Source organism: Pezoporus wallicus, unplaced genomic scaffold, assembly GCF_028554395.1.
Source record: "Pezoporus wallicus isolate ANWC-B61680 ecotype Strahan unplaced genomic scaffold, APGP_CSIRO_Pwel_v1 contig_6217, whole genome shotgun sequence".
Taxonomy (NCBI): domain Eukaryota; kingdom Metazoa; phylum Chordata; class Aves; order Psittaciformes; family Psittacidae; genus Pezoporus; species Pezoporus wallicus.
The window spans coordinates 1,934,941-1,957,172 of record NW_026637336.1 but is presented as its reverse complement, the minus strand read 5'-3'; the positions used below and the strand labels follow the sequence as shown (position 1 = coordinate 1,957,172).

The 22,232-nt window shown below is 45.6% G+C and overlaps 1 protein-coding gene across 1 annotated transcript; it reads left to right on the top strand.

The window, feature by feature from the left end:
* Nucleotides 1-5,727: 5,727 nt before the first annotated feature.
* Nucleotides 5,728-20,701, top strand: IL13RA1 (interleukin 13 receptor subunit alpha 1). The gene is made up of 10 exons (XM_057404915.1): nt 5,728-5,927; nt 9,186-9,343; nt 10,632-10,767; nt 12,402-12,522; nt 14,600-14,784; nt 15,163-15,314; nt 16,022-16,154; nt 16,597-16,693; nt 17,274-17,358; nt 17,919-20,701. Exons 1-10 carry the CDS (start codon nt 5,849-5,851, stop codon nt 18,033-18,035), a joined length of 1,263 nt encoding a protein of 420 aa, XP_057260898.1. The 5' UTR covers nt 5,728-5,848; the 3' UTR covers nt 18,036-20,701.
* The last annotated feature ends 1,531 nt before the right edge of the window (nt 20,702-22,232 follow it).

Genomic DNA, 22,232 nt, shown 5'->3' with positions numbered 1-22,232 from the left:
GGAGTCTATAGAAGTTAGCATTGTATCATATTTGCTGCTAAAAGCTTTGTTGGACAGGGAACGTGAAGAAGAAATCGTAGTCACTAGTAATGGATTTTCTTCCTCTTCTAAAAAGTAACTTGGGGTCCAGATGCCCCCATTGCACTCAGACCCTGAGAGGAGGCTTGTCCTGGTCCGGAACAGCTAAAACCCGAGTCAGAAATGATCATTTTCCCACCTCCTCTGAGCAGATCATTCTAAAGGAACCCCATGAAAGCTGAGCTTCCTACAGCTCATTTCACCCCTGGCCAGGGGGTTTCTCTCTGGCAAGAGTTCTGTCATTTGAGACGAGTTTCTCTGTTTACCACTCATGGTCTCACAAATATAAATTGAGGGCACCTGAAGTGGGGAATTATAAATATATAATTGGGAATTATATAACTGGGAATTACAAATATATAAACACCTTTCAGGAAAAACGTCCAATAATCTGTGAGATGTGCTCAAGGAAACCCAGCACATCAATATAACTCGTGCACAATTGAGGGGCTTTTACCATCATATGGCATCTATGTTCCCTGCTGTTAAATAGCTCTGGTTTCTGAAAGAAAACTGGTTTTTATCTGACATGTGGTTGAAGATCATGGATTTTCTGGAATTCTTTGATTCCTTCTTCCCCTCCACGAAGCTTTAATATATTATCTCTGTCTCTAGTGAGACCCTTTCAGCTGCAGGAAGAAGAAACCAGATGAGGCATTCTTTTATCCAGCAATGTTCAGAACACCCATGGTTTTCAAATCCCATCAATTGTAAATATGGTTCCAGTAGTTCGTATGGGAAGGAGGCGGGGGGTTAAGGGTGTGTAACAAAAGGCCATAATAAAAGGACTCCAGCTGGGTATTTAGCTTGGCTTAAGTGTCTATAAAGTAATAATCTTCTAATGTCTGTAACAAAAACTATCTTCAAATAGTTTTTGACCACAATTCAAAATGTTTATTATGCATGTTTCTAATTACCTAAAATGACTCCTCTGCTGAGAACAACAATGTTGTGATCCATAAATTCAGCCATAAGCAAAATACAGATGTGCCTCTGTAACAACCAGACCACACTTCTGCTTGTGTGTGCTTTTATGCCAGGCAGGCTCTAAATTTAGCTTAACAGAAAGAGGAATTGAGACTGCAGTGTTTAAATACAGTTACTACCTTATTGATTTTCATCTTTCACCAAATCCTATTTAAAGGCAGATAGTGAGAACGTTCCAGATTACTAAAAGGTGGTGAAGCTGTTTAATAGTGGATACATTACATTAGGTTTTGGAGCTAGTTAAACCCTAAACATCAGTCCTAAAGGTGTACCTTGAATGCAGTCAGCAAAGATGAGATGTGGACACCAAGATCTCTTGCACTACAACTCTTTTAAAAACTACACCTAATAGTTTTCCTGGAATTGAATTGAAATTCTTACTCATGTTTCCTGATGTCTTTGATGTCCTGAAAGAACAGTGTTGGATGAATTTTCAGTTGTTATTCCTTGGTTTTACTGGAATTACAGTGAAATTCTTACTCCCATTTTTGGATCTCTTTAATGGTGCAGGATGAATTTTCGTCTGAACATCTCAATTAATTGGTGGTGGTGTCGTTGTCCTGTCATTTCAGTTTCATTTACTGGAAAGCTGCTTCAGTAATTCAGCTAAAAAATGTGTTTAATACCAGCCCAAATAGAATACATACAGTCGGTGCAGTTCAGAACACATGCTTCTGTGCAGTTTTGATGAGTAACAAAGATGATGGTGCTAAGGATGTGCTTCTGTCCTGCAGGTAAATAATTCAACTGGATTTGTAACATCCAGTTTGTCCTTTTGAGATGGGTTATAGTAAGACTGGAACAAACAGGCTGGTTTTGCTTTCCATTGTCACCAATCTAGAAATGATAGGGCCTGGTCAAAGGCTGTTTCACAGCTGTAGCTGGACACCGGTGCCAAGAAGGTGTTCACATTCTCTGTGCCTATCCTTGTCCTGCATTATTGTCCCAGTTTATAGAAATCCTCCAGATTTTTGTTTATTTCTGGCTGAAATAGCTGAATGCACAGATACACATGGGGAGTGCTGCATAGGTGTGACTAGTACATGCAGCTGGTGCTCACAACGGGTACTTCCTACTTACTACCTTTTCTGAAGCAATATAAATGTTTAATGTTCATTAATACTTTGGGGTTTTCTTACACCACCTAAAGCAGTGCAGGAGGGTTTTGGTCTGTAGAAGTCAGTGGATGCATTTCAAATGACAACCTGTGCAGTCTCTATCTCTAGAGCTACAGATACATCTTTCCTATGTACACCTCTAATTACTTTAACTGCAAACCTGCTGTGTAACACATCGAGTCTTCAGAAGGGAGGTGTTGGCAATTCTGCATAAAAGTAGAAATAGGATGAAGGATCTGCCCATGAGGATTAAGAGCTTGTGGCTACTCTTGGCATCAGGACTGGTTTGAATAGTGGGATTGGAGCCAGATTGTTTGCATATCGGACATAATAAAGCAACACAGGTTCTGCCAGCACTTCATGTACACGAACATGCTCCTAGAGATTCCTGCTCCTACACAGTGTAGTACAGTCCTACCAAAGTGCAAGCATTCACTCTGCTTTGATTGCTTTTCTTTCTGCAGATTAGAAGTGGTATTTTAAGCCTGGTAACTTCAGTGTTACTTCTTACCCCAAAAAGAATCTGGAACCCAGAATTTACTGCAGCCAAGGATCTATTTCTTCATTACTCACTGTTCTCAATGTCTTCTGATAGCAGACATTGTCATGAGATAGGCCAACAGATGGATGTGACGATACCTGTAGTGTATAAAATGTGTTTATTTTGTTCCAGAAGCCTTTTTAGCATACACCACGTGCTACTTTGATATTGAATCACAGTTTGCATAAATATAATGCCTTTTGTCTCAAAGTAGATAGAATCCGTTCTGTTTGCCTTCCTGTAGGGACAGAGTCCTATGGATTCACAGCTGGCTTAAGGATAACCCCACAATTTGATGTACCATAGCCCAAAAAGAGCTGGAGGGAAACGTAAGTGGAAGTCATAGGCTCAAAACCACAAGTGAAAGCCCATCCTACTCAATGTAGCCACTGGAGGAGAGTAGTCTGTGTTCATCTGATGCTCACTGACCTGAGTTGTTTTGGTTAAACACAGGGTTCTTACCGGCTTGAGCAATGCTGTGTTCAGCTCATTAGTGTGCAACCACAACCTGTAGTACTTAACCTTCAGGTAATATGCTCATGTCAAGCAAGCATGAACCAGTTATGATACAGACATAATACAGCAGTTCTGGGTGTTATTTACTCTCTTTTCATGTAAATGCAACACCTGCCACTACATATTTGTAACAGAAGTGCTTTTATCATACGTATTGCATGTATGTATGACGTTCTGTTCTACGATTCTATGTGTGTTTAACCTTCTGCATGTGAAAACACGTTCATCTCAGTTGTTGACCCATGTAACACTGAGTATCACACAATGCTGCTCCAGAGCTTTCCAAGACCAGCAAACTTAGAGTGCTCTAATACTGGTGTAAGATTCATGGCACTAAAACCTACACAAATGAGCTATCGCACATGCTGCCTCTAAAGAAGATAACTGCAATAAATCTTAAATGCATAAATGCACCAAATGGAATGGTTAACACTGACTTACTCAGTGGCAAATAGGAGATGTTGATTCGGAAATCCTGAAGAGCACAAATGCCACATGTCCAGCTCGAAGGATCCCCAAACCATGGTTCATCAGAAAATCTGAGACATAGAAATGGACCTGCAGGGCCATGCCAAGGGGAATGGCTTTAACCTGCCCGAGGGAGACTGAGATGAGCTCTTAGGCAGAAGCTCTTCCCTGTGAGGGTGCTGAGGCGCTGGCACAGGGTGCCCAGAGAAGCTGTGGCTGCCCCATCCCTGGCAGTGTTCAAGGCCAGGTTGGACACAGGGGCTTGGAGCAAGCTGCTCTAGTGGAAGGGGTCCCTGCCCGTGGCAGGGGTTGGGACTTTGTTGCTGACAACAATGTTGAACAGGATCGGTCCCAACACCAACCCTGAGGAACACCGCTCATCACTGATCTCCATTTGGACATAGAGCTATGGACAGTGACCCTTTGAGAGCAACCACCTGCCCAGTTCCTTATCCCGCGAGTGGTCCATCCATCAAATCCATGTATCTCCAATACAGAGACAAGGATGCACTGTGGGACGGTGTCAGAAGCCCTTGGTTGTGTGGGTGGAAGCAGCAGGAGCGCAGAGCCAAGGGCAGATCACCAGCACAATCGTGACTCAACGTACAACAAGCGCAAAGCCATATCCCAAGTACCTCTTCAACAGATCATTCCAAAGATACCTCAGGTGTGTCTGTGTGTGTTCAGTCCCTGCAGCACTGTGGATTGTCCAACAGGAACAGGAGGTTTGCAACAGCAAGATGCAGGACAGGACTCAATGAGACGGGAACCGGGAAGTCTCGAGTAGGTGTCAGGGATCAGAGGCTTTGGCAGGAGTTCTGACCGCCCTGTGCCGGGAAGGGAATGTGACAGGGACGAAGATTTCACCAGCAGCCAAAAGGACTGGAACCATTGGATGTGTGCCTGGAGAGGGGAGGAAACAGTGAGAAAACCGAAAGCAAGAGCGAGGAGGGTGATTTGGGTCAGCTTTAGCGGTGTCCTCACTCGCAGGCAGAGCCCCTGAAGCTTGAAGGCACAATTCTCCATTCAATTAGAATGAACCAGGAAACTGTTAAATCCTCTTCTTTTTCCAGGAGTACAGAAACAAAGTGGAAGAAACCAGCAAGACCCGCGTTCACCGTGGGATTCCCTGCCCTCTCACGGAGATTGCTTCCCTTTTCTGAAGTGGGTGTCCCAGCAGCAGATGAGCTCTTGCAAAATTCCTTGAAGTGCTGAGGAAACGCTGAACCATTCTGCTGGCTTCGGAATAACCAATGTGCATCACGAACGTGGGGTTGCCAGAGCTTCCTCTCTGCTGGGCCTGTGCTGATGTTAACACCTGTATTTGGGTGGTGAATGGGAGCTGCCACAGCAACCCAGCCCGGAAGGGAAAGCCTCATCCCCGATGTTTTCTGCTCCTGGAACGCATCAAAAAGTCTTTTGTGTGATGTTCCCGCTTCTGTGGGAATCTGGGAAAACCACTGGCTGCATTGCACCCGTGAAGTGAGGGTGTCGGGCCTGGCAGGGGCTGGAGCAGAGGGCGCTTGGGGGAGTTTGTGGGAAGAAGAAGCTGTGGCAGTGGATCAGAAAAAAGACCCAAATGCGTGTTTAGTGCAGATGAGAGCTGTGGAAGTGACCGGGATTTGCAGGAGGGATTTGGGAAAGAGGAGTTCTGCCAGGGGGGTGAACTTCAGCATCAAGGTAGGGATGTGCTGACGGATGGGGGTGCTTTCCTGGGGAGCGGACAGGAATGTCCCGGGCACGTTTCGACAGCAGGAGCTGAGCGTGGGGCTGGTGGTGAAAGGAAAACGACTTCGCCTCCCAAAGCGAGATGTGGCCACGTTTACACGTGGGGAGACAACGAGGGGTGACCCCCGCGGGAGGGGAGCGGGGGGGCGGACCGGACCGGACCTGGACGGGGCGGCGAGGACGGGGAAGGGCGGACCGGGGGGAGAGGGACCGGGAGGGGACCGGACCTGGGGGCATCGGAGGGAGCTCGAACCGGCTCGGCTCGGACGGGGACCGGACCAGGGGGCGGGCCGCTGCCGCCGGTCCCGCCCGGCTCGCGTTACCTGGGCGGGCCGCTGCCCGGCTCTTCCCGTCTAGCCCGGCCCCCGCGACGGGAAGTGGGAGCGAGGGACCGCGCTCGGACGCCGGAGCCATGGATCTCGCCGCAGCCCCGGTGCGGGGACGGCTCCTGCTCGCCGTCTGCTGGGTGCTCGCCGGGAGCCCGGCGGCAGGTAGGGACGGGAAGGGGCGGCGGGACCGCCGGGACCACCGGGCTCCGGGCGGGTTCGGGCGCTGCCGGCGAGGGCTCGGTGCGGGAGCGATCGGGAGCCCGGTGCGACGGTGCCGGTGCGGGTGCTCAGCTGGGACGGTGCCGGTGCTGGGTGCGGGTGCTCCGTTGGGACGGTGCCGGTGCTGGGTGCGGGTGCTCAGCTGGGACGGTGCCGGTGCTGGGTGCGGGTGCTCCGTTGGGACGGTGCCGGTGCTGGGTGCGGGTGCTCAGCTGGGACGGTGCCGGTGCTGGGGGCGGGTGCTCAGCTGGGACGGTGCCGGTGCTGGGTGCGGGTGCTCAGCTGGGACGGTGCCGGTGCTGGGTGCGGGTGCTCCGTTGGGACGGTGCCGGTGCTGGGTGCGGGTGCTCCGTTGGGACGGTGCCGCTTTTGTCTCAGTGAAGCGGCGTTTGGCAGCGGAGCTCTGCTGGGCTCCGTTTCGGTTCCCGGGACTCGAGTCCTGCGGGGCGCGGCGGTGACACCGGATTAAACAGGATCTCCCTGAGCACAGGGACGGTCACGGACCCGCTGCCCTCGCCCTGGGGCTGCCGGTGCCTTTGTCCTTGCTTTTAGGTTCCCCGCTTCTGGAAGAAGCAACGCAGGGAAGGGGGGTGGCTGTGAGGGATGCACCGGACCCGAGCTCGGAGCTTTCCCGGCTCTGCCTTGGCAGAGGCCGCGCACAAACCCTGAGCATTGTTATCGTTCAACAGGCTATAACGCGGTTTATAGCCACGAAATCAGCCTTAAGAAAACACAGGAGGACAAAATACGAAGTCTTTTATGACTCTTTACAACGCTTTTAAGATACTTGATGTAAAGTGTTTGTTGATGTTTCCACATGACGGCTTTTACAACCAAAACGTTTTCCCTTCGGGGTTGCCTCAGCCGTTCTCTGCTTTCTTAGAAGCATCACCATGGGTTTGGGGGTTAAAGCTGAAATAAGGCCTTGGGTTTGGGGGTTAAGGCTGAAATAAGGCCTTGACCGTGGTTTGCCCTTGGACTTTGGGTTGTTCTGAACTGTCATAGGGTGAAGTTTTAATAACAAAAGTATTCGACCCTCTGTGTATTTTACACAAGTAAAGTACGAGCCTGGCCGAGCCGCTGAATTAAAGCAAATCTTCAGCTGAGTCAAACATTAGAGCTTCTTAAGGGAGAGATCAATCTGAAACCTATTTGATTTGAAGTTTTCTCCTAATACAATGTATTGAGTTCTTTCTAAACCTTGGATATTCTCACTTCTTACTTTGTGTAGTTAGAAATGTGCAAGCTTCGGCACAGTGACTTCTAATCAACCCTAATAAAAGGAACCTTTAAAACATTGATCAGGGATGACTGTGAATGTTTTTAATGGCTTGTGGCTTTTGTATCTAATAAAAAGCTCGATTATGCCAAGACAGAACACTTGGAGCTGTGTGGTGGTGTTAGATAAGTATTTATCATGCTTTTATGTGATGTAAAGGGCTCGGTATTTGCGCACTGTTGCTGTTCCTAAAACCGGTCCTTGGTCTTTGTTAGTGGAATAGGCAACAGGCAGAGATGTTCTGGTGAGGTTCAACAGAAATTCCTCTTCTCTATCCCTGGACTCTAAAACTGAACAGAGAAGTCCCAAAGCTTTGAGTATTCCAACAAGCCAAAGACAGTGAGACAACCCAGTGAACCCTTGCACTTGTTCTCATTCTCTATGTGAGCATGTGTTGTCCATGTGGACACACAGATGGTAATAGTCATAGAATCATAGAATAGTTAGGGTTGGAAAGGACCTTAAGATCATCCAGTTCCAACCCCCCTGCCATGGTAATAGTGCTTCATCTCTACCATTGCCTGGCCTTTATGCAAAGGGAAAGCTCCAGGAGTTTGAATTTCCTTCAAGCTCTGGCTCTTGGGAAATGGAAGGTGATGGTGTGGTGGATGCTTTGAGCAGAATTCTTCCTGAACTAAGTTGCTTTGCCTTTCCATCTGCCCTCTTCCTGGTGCTGGAAGAAGGAAACGGGGCTGCACCGTGACCTGGGTGGGAAAACTGATCTGGATGGGGTTATATTGCCCTTTCCCTGTGCGCTGCCTCAAACACTGGGGCAGGCTGAGCCTGGTTTCCTGGGAAAAACAGGCTCCCTGGGATGAGCAAGACCTGCAGCACCAGTTGGGATCGGACTAAAGTGGTTGTGAAACTACTGTGTGAGAGGGGCACTTTCTTTCCATGGACAAATAGGTGGTGGTCCCTCACTGATGGTACCCGTAGACACCCCGAGAAGCTGTCTCATTTGGCCTCTTACTGAATATCTTCTACTAGGACACAGAGTAGCCTTTTAAAACCCCAAATTTCACTTTCACTTTCTTAGGGAATTACCACTTGTAATTTTCTCCTCGTGTCTGACACATCCTTTGCTTTTTCCTGGCACTGTTCTATTTTCCACCGTATTTCCCTTGGTTTTCCAATAGCACCTTCAAGCCGTGTGACTGGGTATTGAGTAGGCTGTGACTGAGTAACAAAGGGTCAATACACGAGTGGTTTTATGCCAGCAACATTCTGAGTCATGGCTCTTCCTCTGCTTCTGTCTTCCTTTGGAGGAGGTGAAAAGCAGCTGGCTGAGGTGTGCCAGCAAGAAATGTCTCTTTGTCCCACTCTGGTTTTGCTGCTGGGCCAGAGCAGAGCAGTCAAAGTTTAATGGGCGAGTAATTGAAAAACCAGTGTGGTTTCTTTGATGTTGTTTGGCGTAGTCGGTTTTGCTTGGCTTGAGCTGAATCGAGGCTCTGCCCCACAGCTGCTGCTTGGATGATGGAGTCGCTCTTTAAAGCTTTCTCTCTAAAACCGCATTGAGGGATAATCTGGGAGGTAGAAGCAAGTGCTGCTCCATAAAACGTATGTTCTATTTCGAGTGAAGGTTCAGCAATGCATGATGCAAACCCACAGCAGCAGAGACATGGAAAATGACTCCTTTTCCTCCCAGACATATTCCATTACTGCAGCCACCGCACTGCTGCATGCTGTGGTTCCTTAAAAATGACTGTTCAGTGTTGTTCGATGTGTTTCTTATGACTATTTAAACAACCGATGGACCGAGATAACCTGGTGAATTGTTCCTACTATTCCTGTTACCTGGTAGCAAACACGAGCAGAGAAGTCATCTGTATTCTTTTCTGTTGGAGAGTTAAAAGTCTGTCAGTATTGCTCATGGTAAAACATGGACCTGCAGGATTGTTACACTGATAGCATCTTTCTTTTAGGAGCGAATGTTCTCCCACCTCCATCCAACCTGGAATACTCATTTATCCAAATCTGCACCCTGAACTGGACGTGGAACCCCCCAGAGAGCGTCAGCAGTGACTGTGACCTGGAGTATTCCAGCGACATCGTGATTGATGAGGTCCCTCAGGACAACAGAGTAAGTGCATCGCCTCTTTAACCTCTGCTGTGCCCTGGGAGATGCCTTGCTGTGAGAGGACCGTGTGTGCAAGCCCATATACACAATTAAATATAGAGAAACACAGTTTTAATGCAGCCTTTAGTTCTTGTGATGGGATCAAAACCTCAGCAATGCGTCATAACAGCATGTGGAATCTTCAGATGACAGAAGTCTGCCTGTCGCTCTCTGATAACTGAGCTGCTCCCCATAACACAGAAGTACCACGGTAACAACGTGAAAACACTTGTTTCAGGCTTTGCTTTATGCAGCTTTCTAGAGCAGATGAAATACATGCAGAGCAGTCTGCGACCTGCAGCTTAAATGGGAATTTGCAAGGGCTGATCTCCTTCATCTGCCAGTGTTCAAGGGGACACAGGGGCTTGGAGCAAGCTGCTCTAGTGGAAGGTGTCCCTGCCTGTGGCAGGGGCTGGAGCTGGAGGAGCTTTCAGGTCCCTTCCAACACAAACCATTCTATGACTCGATGATGATGAAAAGGTGTGCACATTAGCCTTGGTGTTGCTGTGATTTGACAGCATAGTGTCTTTTGAAGGTAATGCCAAGTGTTAATGTTCCCACATTTCCCCTGTCCCCGTTATTCATGGGGATTGTGTTCTGAAGATAATATGGAACATGGTTTTGGACATGGTTAAAAACAACAAAATGCCTCTTGAAACAGTCCTTTGTTGTTGAGCCCTATTATAGTTTCATGGTGATTGCTGAATTCTGATAGCTCCAGGATATCCTGCACTTGAAGGCTGTTGTTCTGCCAACAGCTGAGCTGATTTAATGGCTTAACACTGCTAAGAGTGTTACACTATGTCATTTTTGACAGCCTCTTCTCTAATAACCTTCACTGGACCTTTAGATGAGCCAGTCAGACTTGCTAACTCAGCAGAAACCTATTTACCTCTTCTGATGGGTCCATTAACTAATGAACAAGTTGAAAGCCCCCTTGGTTAACAAATGAGTCCACGGAAGGTTCCAGCAGATGGGAAGGTCAGCAGCAGTGAAGCTGTAGCATGAACAGGCTTATTTTGCATTATCCATGAAGACTTCCTCTAGAATCAACTGGAGTAGAAGTGCTTTTCCTTTGAGTTTCGAGTGTGCCTGATGAAGAAAAAAGAGAATGGAAGTGATGCTGGCTTTTCCCATGTTGTCAGACTCCCTTGGCTTGGGGCTGCAGTCTTTCTGAGGGGCTGCCATGTGTCCTTACACTGATAGTAATTCCTGTGTGTTCTGGTCTTCTTTCCCCCCAATCTGAACGCAGAAGTGGAGTAAGAGCCGCTTCCGCGTGACGGATACGTTCCTGAATGAGGAAATGCGCTTCAAAGTGAGAAGTGAATGCAAGAACGCCAACACCAGCGAGCCCAGCCGGTGGGTGGAGGCCTCTCTCCTGCCAGAAGGTAACACAGTGCCGTGGCCAGACCCAAGGCAGAGCAGCCCCGTTGGGCTGAGGAGATGTGGCCCCGTTTTCTCCGCTGTTTTAACCAAACACCATAGAAATATCTCAGAGAGCAATAGGGAGGTGGCAGACACAAGGGTCAGTTCAATTGATAGAGCTTAAACACAACTATTATACTGCAACTGGAGCCTTCTGATACTTAAAACCTTATGGGCAAGCTTGTAAAATGTAAATGATCTTCCAAGGCAGCAGTGTGATTCCTGTCATTCCTCTTGGCCCTGCCATGCTGTGAGATAACTTAGGCTATGTTAAGCTGCTGACTTCATGACTAACATCTAGGACAGTTTATTTTATATGGGTTTTCTGTACAAACAAAAGTCCCTGAAATAACTGGAGGGATGAATCCAGCAAACTGAAAACATGTTGAATAAATAAGTTAGTTAAATGATCGTTGTAAAGTTCTCTCTATTTCAAAAGACGTGGCTGGGGTCTACAGAGCTGTGCACAGCAAAATGAACAGAGACAAAGTGGGTTTTGTTTCTTGACATCCAGAAATAAGGGTTCCATAGCAAGATTGTTAGGAAGCAGACTTTAAGGAATAATGTGTTCTGCTGGATGCTGGGAGTTAGGAGGTACAGCAAGGAAATAGAGCTTCTTGCCCTGAGTTGTAAAAGTCTGTCTGACCCAGGAGTGTGACTTGATGTGGATGAAAACCACACGTGGACAGGAGAGTCTGAGACTTCACCACCTTGTCTGCACTGCATCAAAAGGGTGCTCTAGAAGATCAGGGAAGCAGATTGTTAGGACAGCAAGTACTAACCAGGTTGGGGCTTTTACGAGTGTGCTTGATGTAGAAGGTGGTTTGGGGTTTGCTATGGATAAGTCTGAACTGTTGATAGAATTAACATGCGTTTTGTTTTTAGTTCATGGAGATGTTGCTACTCATTACAAGGAAAAAACTTCTAATATGCTATAATACCATAATACAGTATACAGAACTTGTACCATAGAAGATTGAGTATGTAAGACTGGATTCCACGACTGCTCTGCCCGGGAGATACATTGATGTCTCTGTTCACAATTGCCATGTGCTCATTTGTACTTATGTGCTGTAATTTGAGATTTCAATGTGAAGAAGTTAAATGTCCAGAGATATAGGGATCTCAGTTAAAAATTCAGCTTACCCCGTGTTGTGTTTGTCCATATTTGAGATCTACAGGTATTTCTGTATTCAAAACACTGAGAAATTAATATTGTATCTGCAGAAGATAACTATTATTAAATGCTGACTATTTCCAGGGTTATAGTTTTCTTATAATTGGCTTGGCTTTCTTATAGTTATCCCTATAAGAAAGGGATATATCCCTATATACTTGGCTTTCTTATAGTTATCCCTATAATTACCAGTTACTTTAAATCCTCTTTAAAGTATCTGTAGTGTAATAGAACAAAATATCTTCCTGACTCAACACCTTAGCACCAGGTAACTCCAAGTAGTAATTCAGCCACGGTGGTAGCTGAGATTCACTGTTGTGATTTACTTGCATCTAGAAGTTACTGTGCTGAGATTTTGGCTAGTGCAAGTGGTAAACAACTGGAATCCATCTTGAGGGACCTTTCCAACTTGCCTTGCAGGTATTCCAGGTACTGCTGCTGTCGACTTGAGCTGCGTTTGGCACAATTTGGAGTACATGGTTTGTACGTGGCGTCCTGGGAGAAACGCAAGCGATGCGACCAATTATATGTTGTTCTACTGGTTCGTATGAGCTTTTAATTCCCGACTCTGAAGTGTTTTAATGCTAATCTTTAGTTTTACATTACATATTTGACTTGTCTGCTTCCCTTTGCTTTGAAGGGTCCCTGTGCATTGTGTACAAGGTAGTGCTCAGGCCTGTCCAACAGCTAACTTCCCTGCTGAAGGGTCCAGGGGTGCTGCTGCTGGGTCTTCTGGGGAAGTTGATGGAACTATTATGTGAAGCACTGGCTGCTTCTGTAGCCTGTTTTCAAACTACTGCTATTGCTTTCTATTTGTTTTCTAATTGTGGACTCACAGAGGGAAGAATTAAGAATTGAGCTAGACCAACGTATTAATTGTTTTCTTTGCAGCCCAGCAGACATGGGCTAAGTTGGAATCACTCACTATTGTTTGTGCAAGCTCTCAAATCATTGGGAAGTGGTTTGAAAGCATTAGGAACACTTAGAAGTAGTCCTGTTTGTGTCTTTGATGTCATAAATAACCGATTCACCTTGAATGTAATGGAGAACATCTTTTTGTCATCATCCTCGCTTGCCAGCAGGCTGCCATAAGTAGGCTCTTATTCCAGAGGATCAGAGTCGTGCTGTGAGCAAGCACTTGGCATCAAGATCTGTGCACGCTCATCTATGCATACTTCTGCAGATTGATGGGGCTTGGGAAATGCCAGATTGCATTAGCTGCTGTAGAGATATTGAGGCTTTCTTTCTGAAAGCCTCTTGTTAGAGCTTTAAACCAGCTTTCTGTCTTACCTCAACTAACTATACTTCCTCCTCTTTTTTTCCAGTGGCAGTCTCACTGGCTGGTTGTTCAATTTAATACATTTGGACAGCAAACAGCAGAAAACTCACTGCTCTAGTTAAATGCGGGGAGGGCTGTTCTGTCTCTCAGCTGCTACTCAGACAGATTGTTTCTTTAGTGCAAGAACAGTACCAATGAGGCACTGGAAGATCTGAATTTCTGGGTATATGGATACTTACTGGAATAATGCTTTAGATTGGGGCTATATATTCCAACTTGCCCCTTAATTTTAACGAAAGATGTAGCTGCAGTGACAGCACAGTGTTTTAATTCATGCTGTGTAGAAAGAAAAATACCTTTTAGATTTTAAACCTGAAAACTAAGGAAACGGTTGATTTTTGGACTGGAAAATGCATTTTCCATAATGCAGGTGAGGTGAGTTTGGGGAGCTTTTGCTTTTCCTCTAGAGCCCTATCTTTTCATCCAAAGTGAATGTGAATGTAATGTTAGCTTAGAACAAACCAGTTCAGTCAGTGCCCAGTAATACTTGCTGAAACAGAGGTTTACAAGAGCAGGTTGATGCATGGCAGGGTGCTCTCTGCTCTCAGTGCTCCATCTTCATCAGCCCCAGCACAGGGAGGTGACAAGGGTGGGTAGAAAGAGGTTTGTCCTGGGAATGGGACATGCAATTTTGTCTTCCCCAGGCCCTATATACTGAGATGTGAAACGGGAACATCCCTCCTGTTGTGCTCTTACATGAAGCCGTGATTTACTCTCTCTCACCCTTAAATAACTAACTAACTAGAAAAAATCCATTTTCTCATTTCTCATGAGGAACAGTTACTGGCATGTTTTCATTGGGACTTAGGGAGCAAAGAGGAGCAAGGGAGAAGGTTCTCCAGCCTCTGAGATTGAAAGTGAATACTGATGTTCTGAAAAGCAAACACAGGCAGTGGGCGGAACTCAAGGGCTGAGGTACCTGAGGCACAGCTAAAGGAGATGGAGCAGCTCCGTCTGGCACAGAAGTGAAATTCTGTTGATGGGAAGCGATCCAAATATGTGTCCTTGATAAATCATTTCTTTCCTAGGAATAGATTCCCAATTGCCTTTGATGTTTCGATACAAAGCAGCCCTGCCCCTCACTGCTACTTGGCACTCCTCACAAAACCAGCCTTCTTTCTAAGGCTTGAGATGAATCAGAAGCTTCTCACTTTGCCTGGCTTGACTTCTGTACATGCTGTAGCACAGCTTTAGAGTTTGTAACACAGGTTTCCAGACAAGCTGGCCCCTTGCTGTCCTGTTCTATTGACGTTTCAAAGCAATGGTTTGATTCCTCTAGGTTTGATGGTATGAAGAAGCATAAGAAGTGCAGCAACTCTTCTGTGCACCAAGGAGTCTTTGGATGCGTTTTCAATCTTAGCTTCCCGAAAGTGACCAATACTTACCCAGCTGTAAGGATTCTGATTAAAGATGAGTCTGAAGAAATTAGGCCTCTGTGTGCAAGTAAAAACCCCACCACCCTGGGTGAGTTTAACACCACATTTTATAATGTGGCATTATAAGAAGTAATTAAAACAGAAGTTTGTTGGTACGTTGTTGTGTTTGAGAAGCTTGCACCTCATCAGGCATGGAGGAGACAACACGATTAGATGCTTCCTTTGTCTGCCAAGCTTTGGTTTGGGAATTATATAGAGAGGTTTTGGGGTTTGGAGGGTAGAGGGATCGATCATTTCCCACTCATTTTTACTTATATTCTTTAGTTGTTTTCATTATTTCTTGACTTCTTTTTCCGCCTTCTGTTCCCAAATTGGTGCAACTGTAATATTGTGCAATACACAGCTTGAACAATTTTGTGAGCAGTGAAATATACTTTTCAACTAATTCTTCCATGTTGTTTTTCAGTAAAACCTGCTACCCCGAGACGAGTTACACTGTCCAAGGTGAATGATGAGATATATGTGGAATGGAGTGGATCAGAGCCCTTCCCAGAAAACTGTTTGTTTTATGAAGTTGAATATCACAATGGTGACGTGGACAATGCGCAGTTAATCAAAGTAATTTTTCATTCCTTATGTAGGAAAGCAATCAATTAATTGGACCTTTTATAATTGGTGTCAGTAATCGCAGTACCCGTTTGAAAACGCTGCATGTGAATGGGTCTGGCTGCTGGCTGAGCTGTTGTGTGGAGGGCAGATTTTTCTCCCCATCTACTGCCCCATCCCTGGCAGTGTTCAAGGGCAGGTTGGACACAGGGGCTTGGAGCAAGCTGCTCTAGTGGAAGGGGTCCCTGCCCGTGGCAGGGGTTGGGGCTGGAGGAGCTTTCAGGTCCCTTCCAACCCAGACCAGGCTGGGATAATATGAGTAATATCAACATTCCTCAGGAAACTGGCATTTTGGATCATAAATAAATGAAGTTCAATCCCATCTATTCACTCAACCTTTGCTATGGTCAAAGTTAGATCAAAGTTGCTGCCCTGACAGGGAGGGGAAGGCAGTGTGAATGAGAGATTTTCACACACTGTTCCAGTCTTAGTTTAATCACTGATGCCAAATGCCGCAGTGAGTAAGATTAAATCCTAGCTTTGGAATCTCTGCTTATGCAGTCTGTGATGGTTAAATGCTACTGTGTCCTTTTTTATGAAGTTCAATATTCATAAAAAGATCTTCTGTCAGAACATTCAGAATACATTAGCTGCACAATGAAAACAGGCTTGTGAATGACTGAGAATACATGGCAAATTACCTTTTCTTTTCACCTTAGGTTGAAAGTAATTATACCTCAATACCTAGTGTTGATCCTAACAGCAAGTACATCTTCAAAGTGAGAGCAAAACCAAAGCCTGAGTGTTACAGCAGCAACTTCTATAGTGACTGGAGTGAAGAGGAGAGCATTGGTGAGAGCAGTTCCTGCAATTTGTTGCACTTTGTTCTTCATCTGTAATGACTCTACTGTATCTGCTAAAGAAATGGGAGTCAAAGATCACCTTCCTATGGATCTATTTAATTTTAGGTGCAAAGAGGGCAAGAGAGTTCTAGTCTTTCACCAATGCCATCAGTTACTGCCTGTGCTGCTCTGTGTGTCGATGGGGTTCCATCAGTGCAGTGACCCCTTTCACTGCTGTCACTCTTTCAGCCCTGGGTCTTGTTGGTTTGCTTTTTCTTGCCAAATATATCTACATTAGAATATGCTTTGCAAAACGAGACCTTGCCTACCAAACTGCTGGTGTATTTGAGCACCATTCCACCTAGGAACAACTTAGACAATTAATTTGTTGTCATTATTCCTGAAAAACCCTCTCAAAGCATCCCTAAGTTTCTACAGTTTTTGTTTTCCAGGCGAGAAGATGGACTCTACGTTCTCCTTTGCTTTGATAGTCACCATTCCAGTAATAGTAGCAGTCTCTACAATAGTTCTACTGGTCTATCTAAAAAGGTAAGTAACCATCTCCATTCACAGCCCACTAATTCTGCTGGTCTGTGCCTTGTGTTACAGTTCATCTCTCTTGCAGGTAACTGTCCATCAGTTGCATGTTTCAATAGCAGCTATTTTATCCATAACATATGCTGCACAACAAAATTGACTGCCCCATCGTGCCTCAGTCAATAAAATTGGGTTTATAGGCCATAAACATGCTGATTGCACACGGGTAACGTTGCTTGTATCTGCTTGCAGGCAGATTCTTATTGCACAGCTGTTGTATCTTGTCTCTAAGCAGCGAGGTCTACATTCAAAATTAAGCTTGTCTATATTTAACCAGAGTTCTCTAAAAAGTCCACATTTGGCGCTGTCTTGGTCAACAGTGAAGGTTATTTAGAATCTGTCTGTGGGAACAATTACGTTTCCTTTTGATTTGGGAAGTAAAACTAGGAATTGGGTTACACAGAGCATGAGGGCTGAGCAGCGGTGCCAAAGCTGACTCCACACATTCTCTTGTCTGCAGCCAAACATGGTTTTGAAATGGTGATGTTTAATACATCTTCTGTCTAAATCTGTCCTTTCTCATTTTCTGAAGGCTGAAGATACTGATTCTTCCACCAATTCCAGACCCTAGAGAAATTCTGAAGCGCATGTTCGGAGAGCAGAATGAGGATTCCCGGGTTAGTAAGAACCTGTTGGGCCAACTAATCTATTGAACCCAAATGTCTGTCTTAAAGCCAACTGTATATAAGTAAATATATTGTAAAAGGATTAAGGATTTACAACAGCAAGAGTTGTTCAGAAGCAGTTACCCAAAGCTGAGGGGGATTTTTTCCCCCTCAAATTGCATCTACTTCTCTAGCTACAGTAGTGGCATTGCATTATTCTGTTCTCTCAGAGCCTGCTCATCTCTTAAATATGTTTGGGGTTGGGGTTTTGGGTAGGAGTTTTCTGGTTGGTTGGTTTATTATTTGTGGTTTTTGCAACTCCATTGAGCTGCTTTTCATGAACACTCAAGCCTTTCTCTGCTAGATGCCCGTGTTTCTGGTGATGAATAAAGCAGTTACTTCTGTCAACCAGGCCGAAGCCATGTCCCTAATAAGCATAACTTGTTGCCCAGCTACCTTGGCTTTCCCACCATAATATAGGGCTACATGTTGTGAAATAGGTCTTGTCTTACTGGGCTGAACAAACCATGCTGGCCATGGACTGCTGTTAAAACGCTGTTCTTCCCTTTCAGAGCTGTGCAAAGGATGATCCTGTGAATGCTTACGACCGGTTAATAAAGGAAGAGGAAATTCATTCTTTGATTTTAACAGAGCCTCCAGAGTGCACTGATTCGGAAACAAAAAACTGATAAACTCTGCTTTACCAGAGAAAGGTGAGGAAGCTCATTCCTGCTCCTGTACCGCAGGTGCCAATGAGGATGTGAAGAGGCCTCCAAGACATTCACCAACTTTCACCTTGCTGAGTCCTCTCTGAGCCTTGCTTTGATGCTCAGAAGACCCATCACTAACAGTGGCCATTCATCCATCTCTGCTAGAGATACTCATCTTGGATCATTCAGGATGAGCATGTACATACATTTCATGTGACTGCATTGCAGCATCTCTCCTGGCTCCAGCCAGCTCTGCCCTGTTGCTTATCGTTCGCACTGGTTTTGTGCCTCAGACTGGACTGTCAGTGTTTTTTTTTTTGAGCAAGAACTGTGACTTCTCAGAAGTATTTGGCTCTGTTCTGCAGCAGATGAGCTGGGGCTCGTTTACAGTGGGTGGCTCCTTAGTGCTGCTGTGGAACTGCTGCCAGGTGGGATGCCAGAGCATGGACACTTTGTGGATGGCCTTTTCCATGTGCACCAGGACACTTTCAGCAGGACATTTATGGACTGCCTTTCTTGTGCTTCTGGTTGATGTGTGTCAGCAGTGGCCTGGCAAACCCCATTAGAGAGTTGTTTTCTCTTTACCAATGTGTGTGAAAAGCCTCACCGCTTTCCAGCTGGCATTCAGACTATTCATAGAGAAGGCTGCTTTTTGTCTTTTCAAGTACCTGTCCTCAGATGTCTTCATGGACTCCTTGCCTTGATTATACTTTCTTTAAAATGATGACTGTAACCTTTTCACTTGTGTTGTGCAGTGGCAGGTAACTGCATTGAGTCTCAGCAGACTCTGATTCTACCTTGGCCACATTGGCCTGAAAACAGCTGATTTTTGGAAGCTAAGTAATCCTGAGTCTGTGCAGCGTAATTCCCAGGGTGGATGCGTGAGTCTAAGGAGCTGTGGTCAGATGAGCAAGTGCCAAACCATAGAAACTGAACTAATTCAAAGGCTTCAAGAGCCATCCTCACTGCTGAGCTGGTGGATGTGGGTGAAGAGGGGATGACAGCCTTGGCCTGCTTTCTGAGGGATAAGCTTTATTCTTTCATTAGTGATGGGGCTGGGATTCGAGCTTCCCCTCTAGGAGCTTAGCAATTGAAAACCAGGTGCTGATTTGACTTCCTATCAAACCAAATTTCTTCTGTGTTTTGCTGCAGCAGCTTGGTGACTTTAACGGTGAATTGATTTGATCCTTTTGTGATGGTTTTGTTTTGAGGTTGCTTTGCCCAGCAAAGCTCAACAGATGTTCTCTGGCACAACATCAACAGTTCTCTGCTGTGCATTCTGAGCACTAGTATTTACCCTGCAAGGGTGTTTACAGCAGTACCTTGATTGTGCTGGAGCAGAAAATAATGTCATGGAGAGGAGGGGATCCTTGGGCAGAAAGGGATCCATGCAGGCTGCCTGTGGTTAGTGTTCAGGAATGTCGTGTTCCTCCCAGCTAAGTGCAGGCATGTTAGTCATTGATACAGTGGGTCTCAGCAGACTGGGAAGAGATGTGCTCAGGAGTCTGCCAGGAGCAAGTTCCATAACCAGTGACCTTTCAAATTTCAGCCCTGTCCTCAAACTCCATTCAGGCAGAAATCTGGAGTGAAATGTTAGAGCTTCAGAACACTTTATTCTCCGAGAAGTAGAATGGAGCTTGCTTTTTAGCTACACATTTCCATCCTTTGCCTTCCTGTGTACTCCCTCCCTCTCAAGCCAATTCTTTCTCCAGTCCCCACTTCTCAACTGTACAGTTTCATCTACATCTCTTGTCTACCTCTCGTTACTGGTGGTAGAAAGGAGAGGAGAAATGCAGCAGGACGAGCAGCCCCATGATAGCTTCAATCTTTTGCCTACAACCAGGCTGAAAACCAAAGAAGTCTATAAAAAACTTGGTTCATGAGACAAATGAGAATAAAGCCTCAGGGATTTCAGTGAGCGAAAGCAAAACTCAGGTTGTACAACGCCAGCCAGCAGCACTGTCTGATAACACAGAGGTAAAGGAATAGCATGGGGGAAAGGGTAATTAAATCCCTGTGCCAGCTTCATTCCCTCTCCCCCACAACAGTTATGACAGTGATAGAGAGACTTCTCCAATCTACCTCATCTAGAATCTTGCTCATCATAGAGCACTCACCAGAGAGGTATGATTTCAAGATAAGTAAGCATAACAGTATAATATGAACTCCTGTGGCTTTCAGTATAGCAATCTAGGAAGATGAGCCTTGGTATTCACCCTCCATTCTGTTGACTTTTGTTTTGGGGCTTGTGGTAAAACCAAAGCTCATTTGTTTGAAAACCAAAAAGGAACCCCGAATTTATAAAGCTAAAGGAGTGGAAAAACCAGATGGGAGGTGTTGAGCAAGAGGAGGCCATGAACGCAGAGGATGGTTTAGATCACTACAGCAAAATGGTTTGGGTAATGCTCTTTCAAATAATAGGCACTGACACACTTCCTCGTGGATGGATTTCTTGAGCCTGTGTCTTGGCCTGTGAAGTGTCTGAGGGTATTTTCACCCTCAGTGTGTCTTGTTTCTGGTTAGGGGGGTTTATAGCTTGGCATCTTCCAAGTTTTGCTGTCATTTGTTCATTCTTTGTTGCAGTTACTTGGTCTAGAAGCTTGTGTAAAGGCTGAATAAAGATGTTTGAATGTTTTTCAATAGAACTGCATGGCATTCCATTCTGGGGTTGCAAAGATAAACTGGGATGGAAGAGATGGCAGTGGCTTAATGAGAAAGCACGTTTGAGGCTTGCGGAACCCAGAGTTGAGTGTTGCTTTGCCCTCTTCCCTTTCAGAAGTGACCTGGAATTAGGGGGGGAATGCAGCAGGTCCTGGTTTCTTGGCTGGGGTAACGAAACACAGGTGGAGCTGTGCACAAGCCTCGTGTTTCCCCCCTCTGGGTACTCAATGCCACGGTACTTTGTGGCAGGTCATAAGGCTGCAAGGAGTTAACATATGCTCAGACTGGAATTTGGCTGAGGTTGCTGCAGCCTTCCCAAAGGCAGCTCCAGTGTTTTGTGTCTTCTGTTCGCTGCTGAAGTCCTTGAAGATGCCAGGTTGCTAAACTGACAGAAGCCATTCCCTAGCTGCTTAGATCCAAATGTGTTCAAATGCCAAACGAACACGTTAGCAATGGCTTCTTTGAAAGCCTGCGTGGTTCCCTCACTGAACGTCAGCAGATCACTCTGATAACTAATAAGGCATATACTGATGTTAAAAAGCAAGCCTTTGAGGATTTATTTCCCCATTCTCCAGTTTTGGTGGCAATAATGACCCTCGATGTTGTTAATGACTCCCCATGCGTGACCTTTTCCTATTTTAATACATTATAGGGATTTAAATGTTCCGTATGAAACCCTTTGGTGAGTTTTCATTTATTTCAGTGAAGGAATGCCAGGACATAGCTGGACAGCTTTAAAAGAGAAAGACTCAATAGATCAACACACCGAATTGTGAGCCCTGGTGTTTCAGTGCTTACTATTTAGAGACTGGGTATTTCCATTCACTGGAAAGTGTTCAATAAGCTTAGTTCTGAGTCGGAACCTCAAATACTCAGAATTTCCCCTGAAAGGGAAATGTTGATGTATTTTTTTCATTTAAAAAAAGCAGAAACTTTCAGTTTTGGAGGGTTTTCCCCTCACCCAAGCAAGAGCAGGAGGTAGGTGAGTGGAAGCCCAGGTATGGTCAGGGCACTGCAGAAACCTCCATCCTTTTTTCTCCACCCCAGCATCACAGTGGGGATTTTCAGGTCCAGGAAAGGGCACAGTGGGGTTGGGAGGAGCAGATCTGCCAGGGCTACTGATGGTTCACTCGAATACCTGTTTTACTCGATGTTTGCACAGTTAGTTTTATGGCAGCAAGCACCATACGCTGCGTTGCCACAGTAGAAATGTGACTTCTAGATAACACTTGAAATCCAAACGCAACATCAGATTAAGATCTACTTGGATGATTTCATTCTGCCTGTGTTGAATCATGGTGAAAGCAGGAGACTTGAGATCACTTTGTACCTAAATCCACACTCTCACCACAGCAAAGCGATATGGGTTTGAGTGGGAGGCACGGGACAGAGCCAAACTTTCTTTCAGGTCCGGAAACTCTGCCTCACGTGTGTAGCACGTAGGAGCCTGAAAGCTTGTCGATGACTTCTGGGGGGGTTTTTTGCTCTCTTTTCTCCACCTGTGTTGCTCAGGTT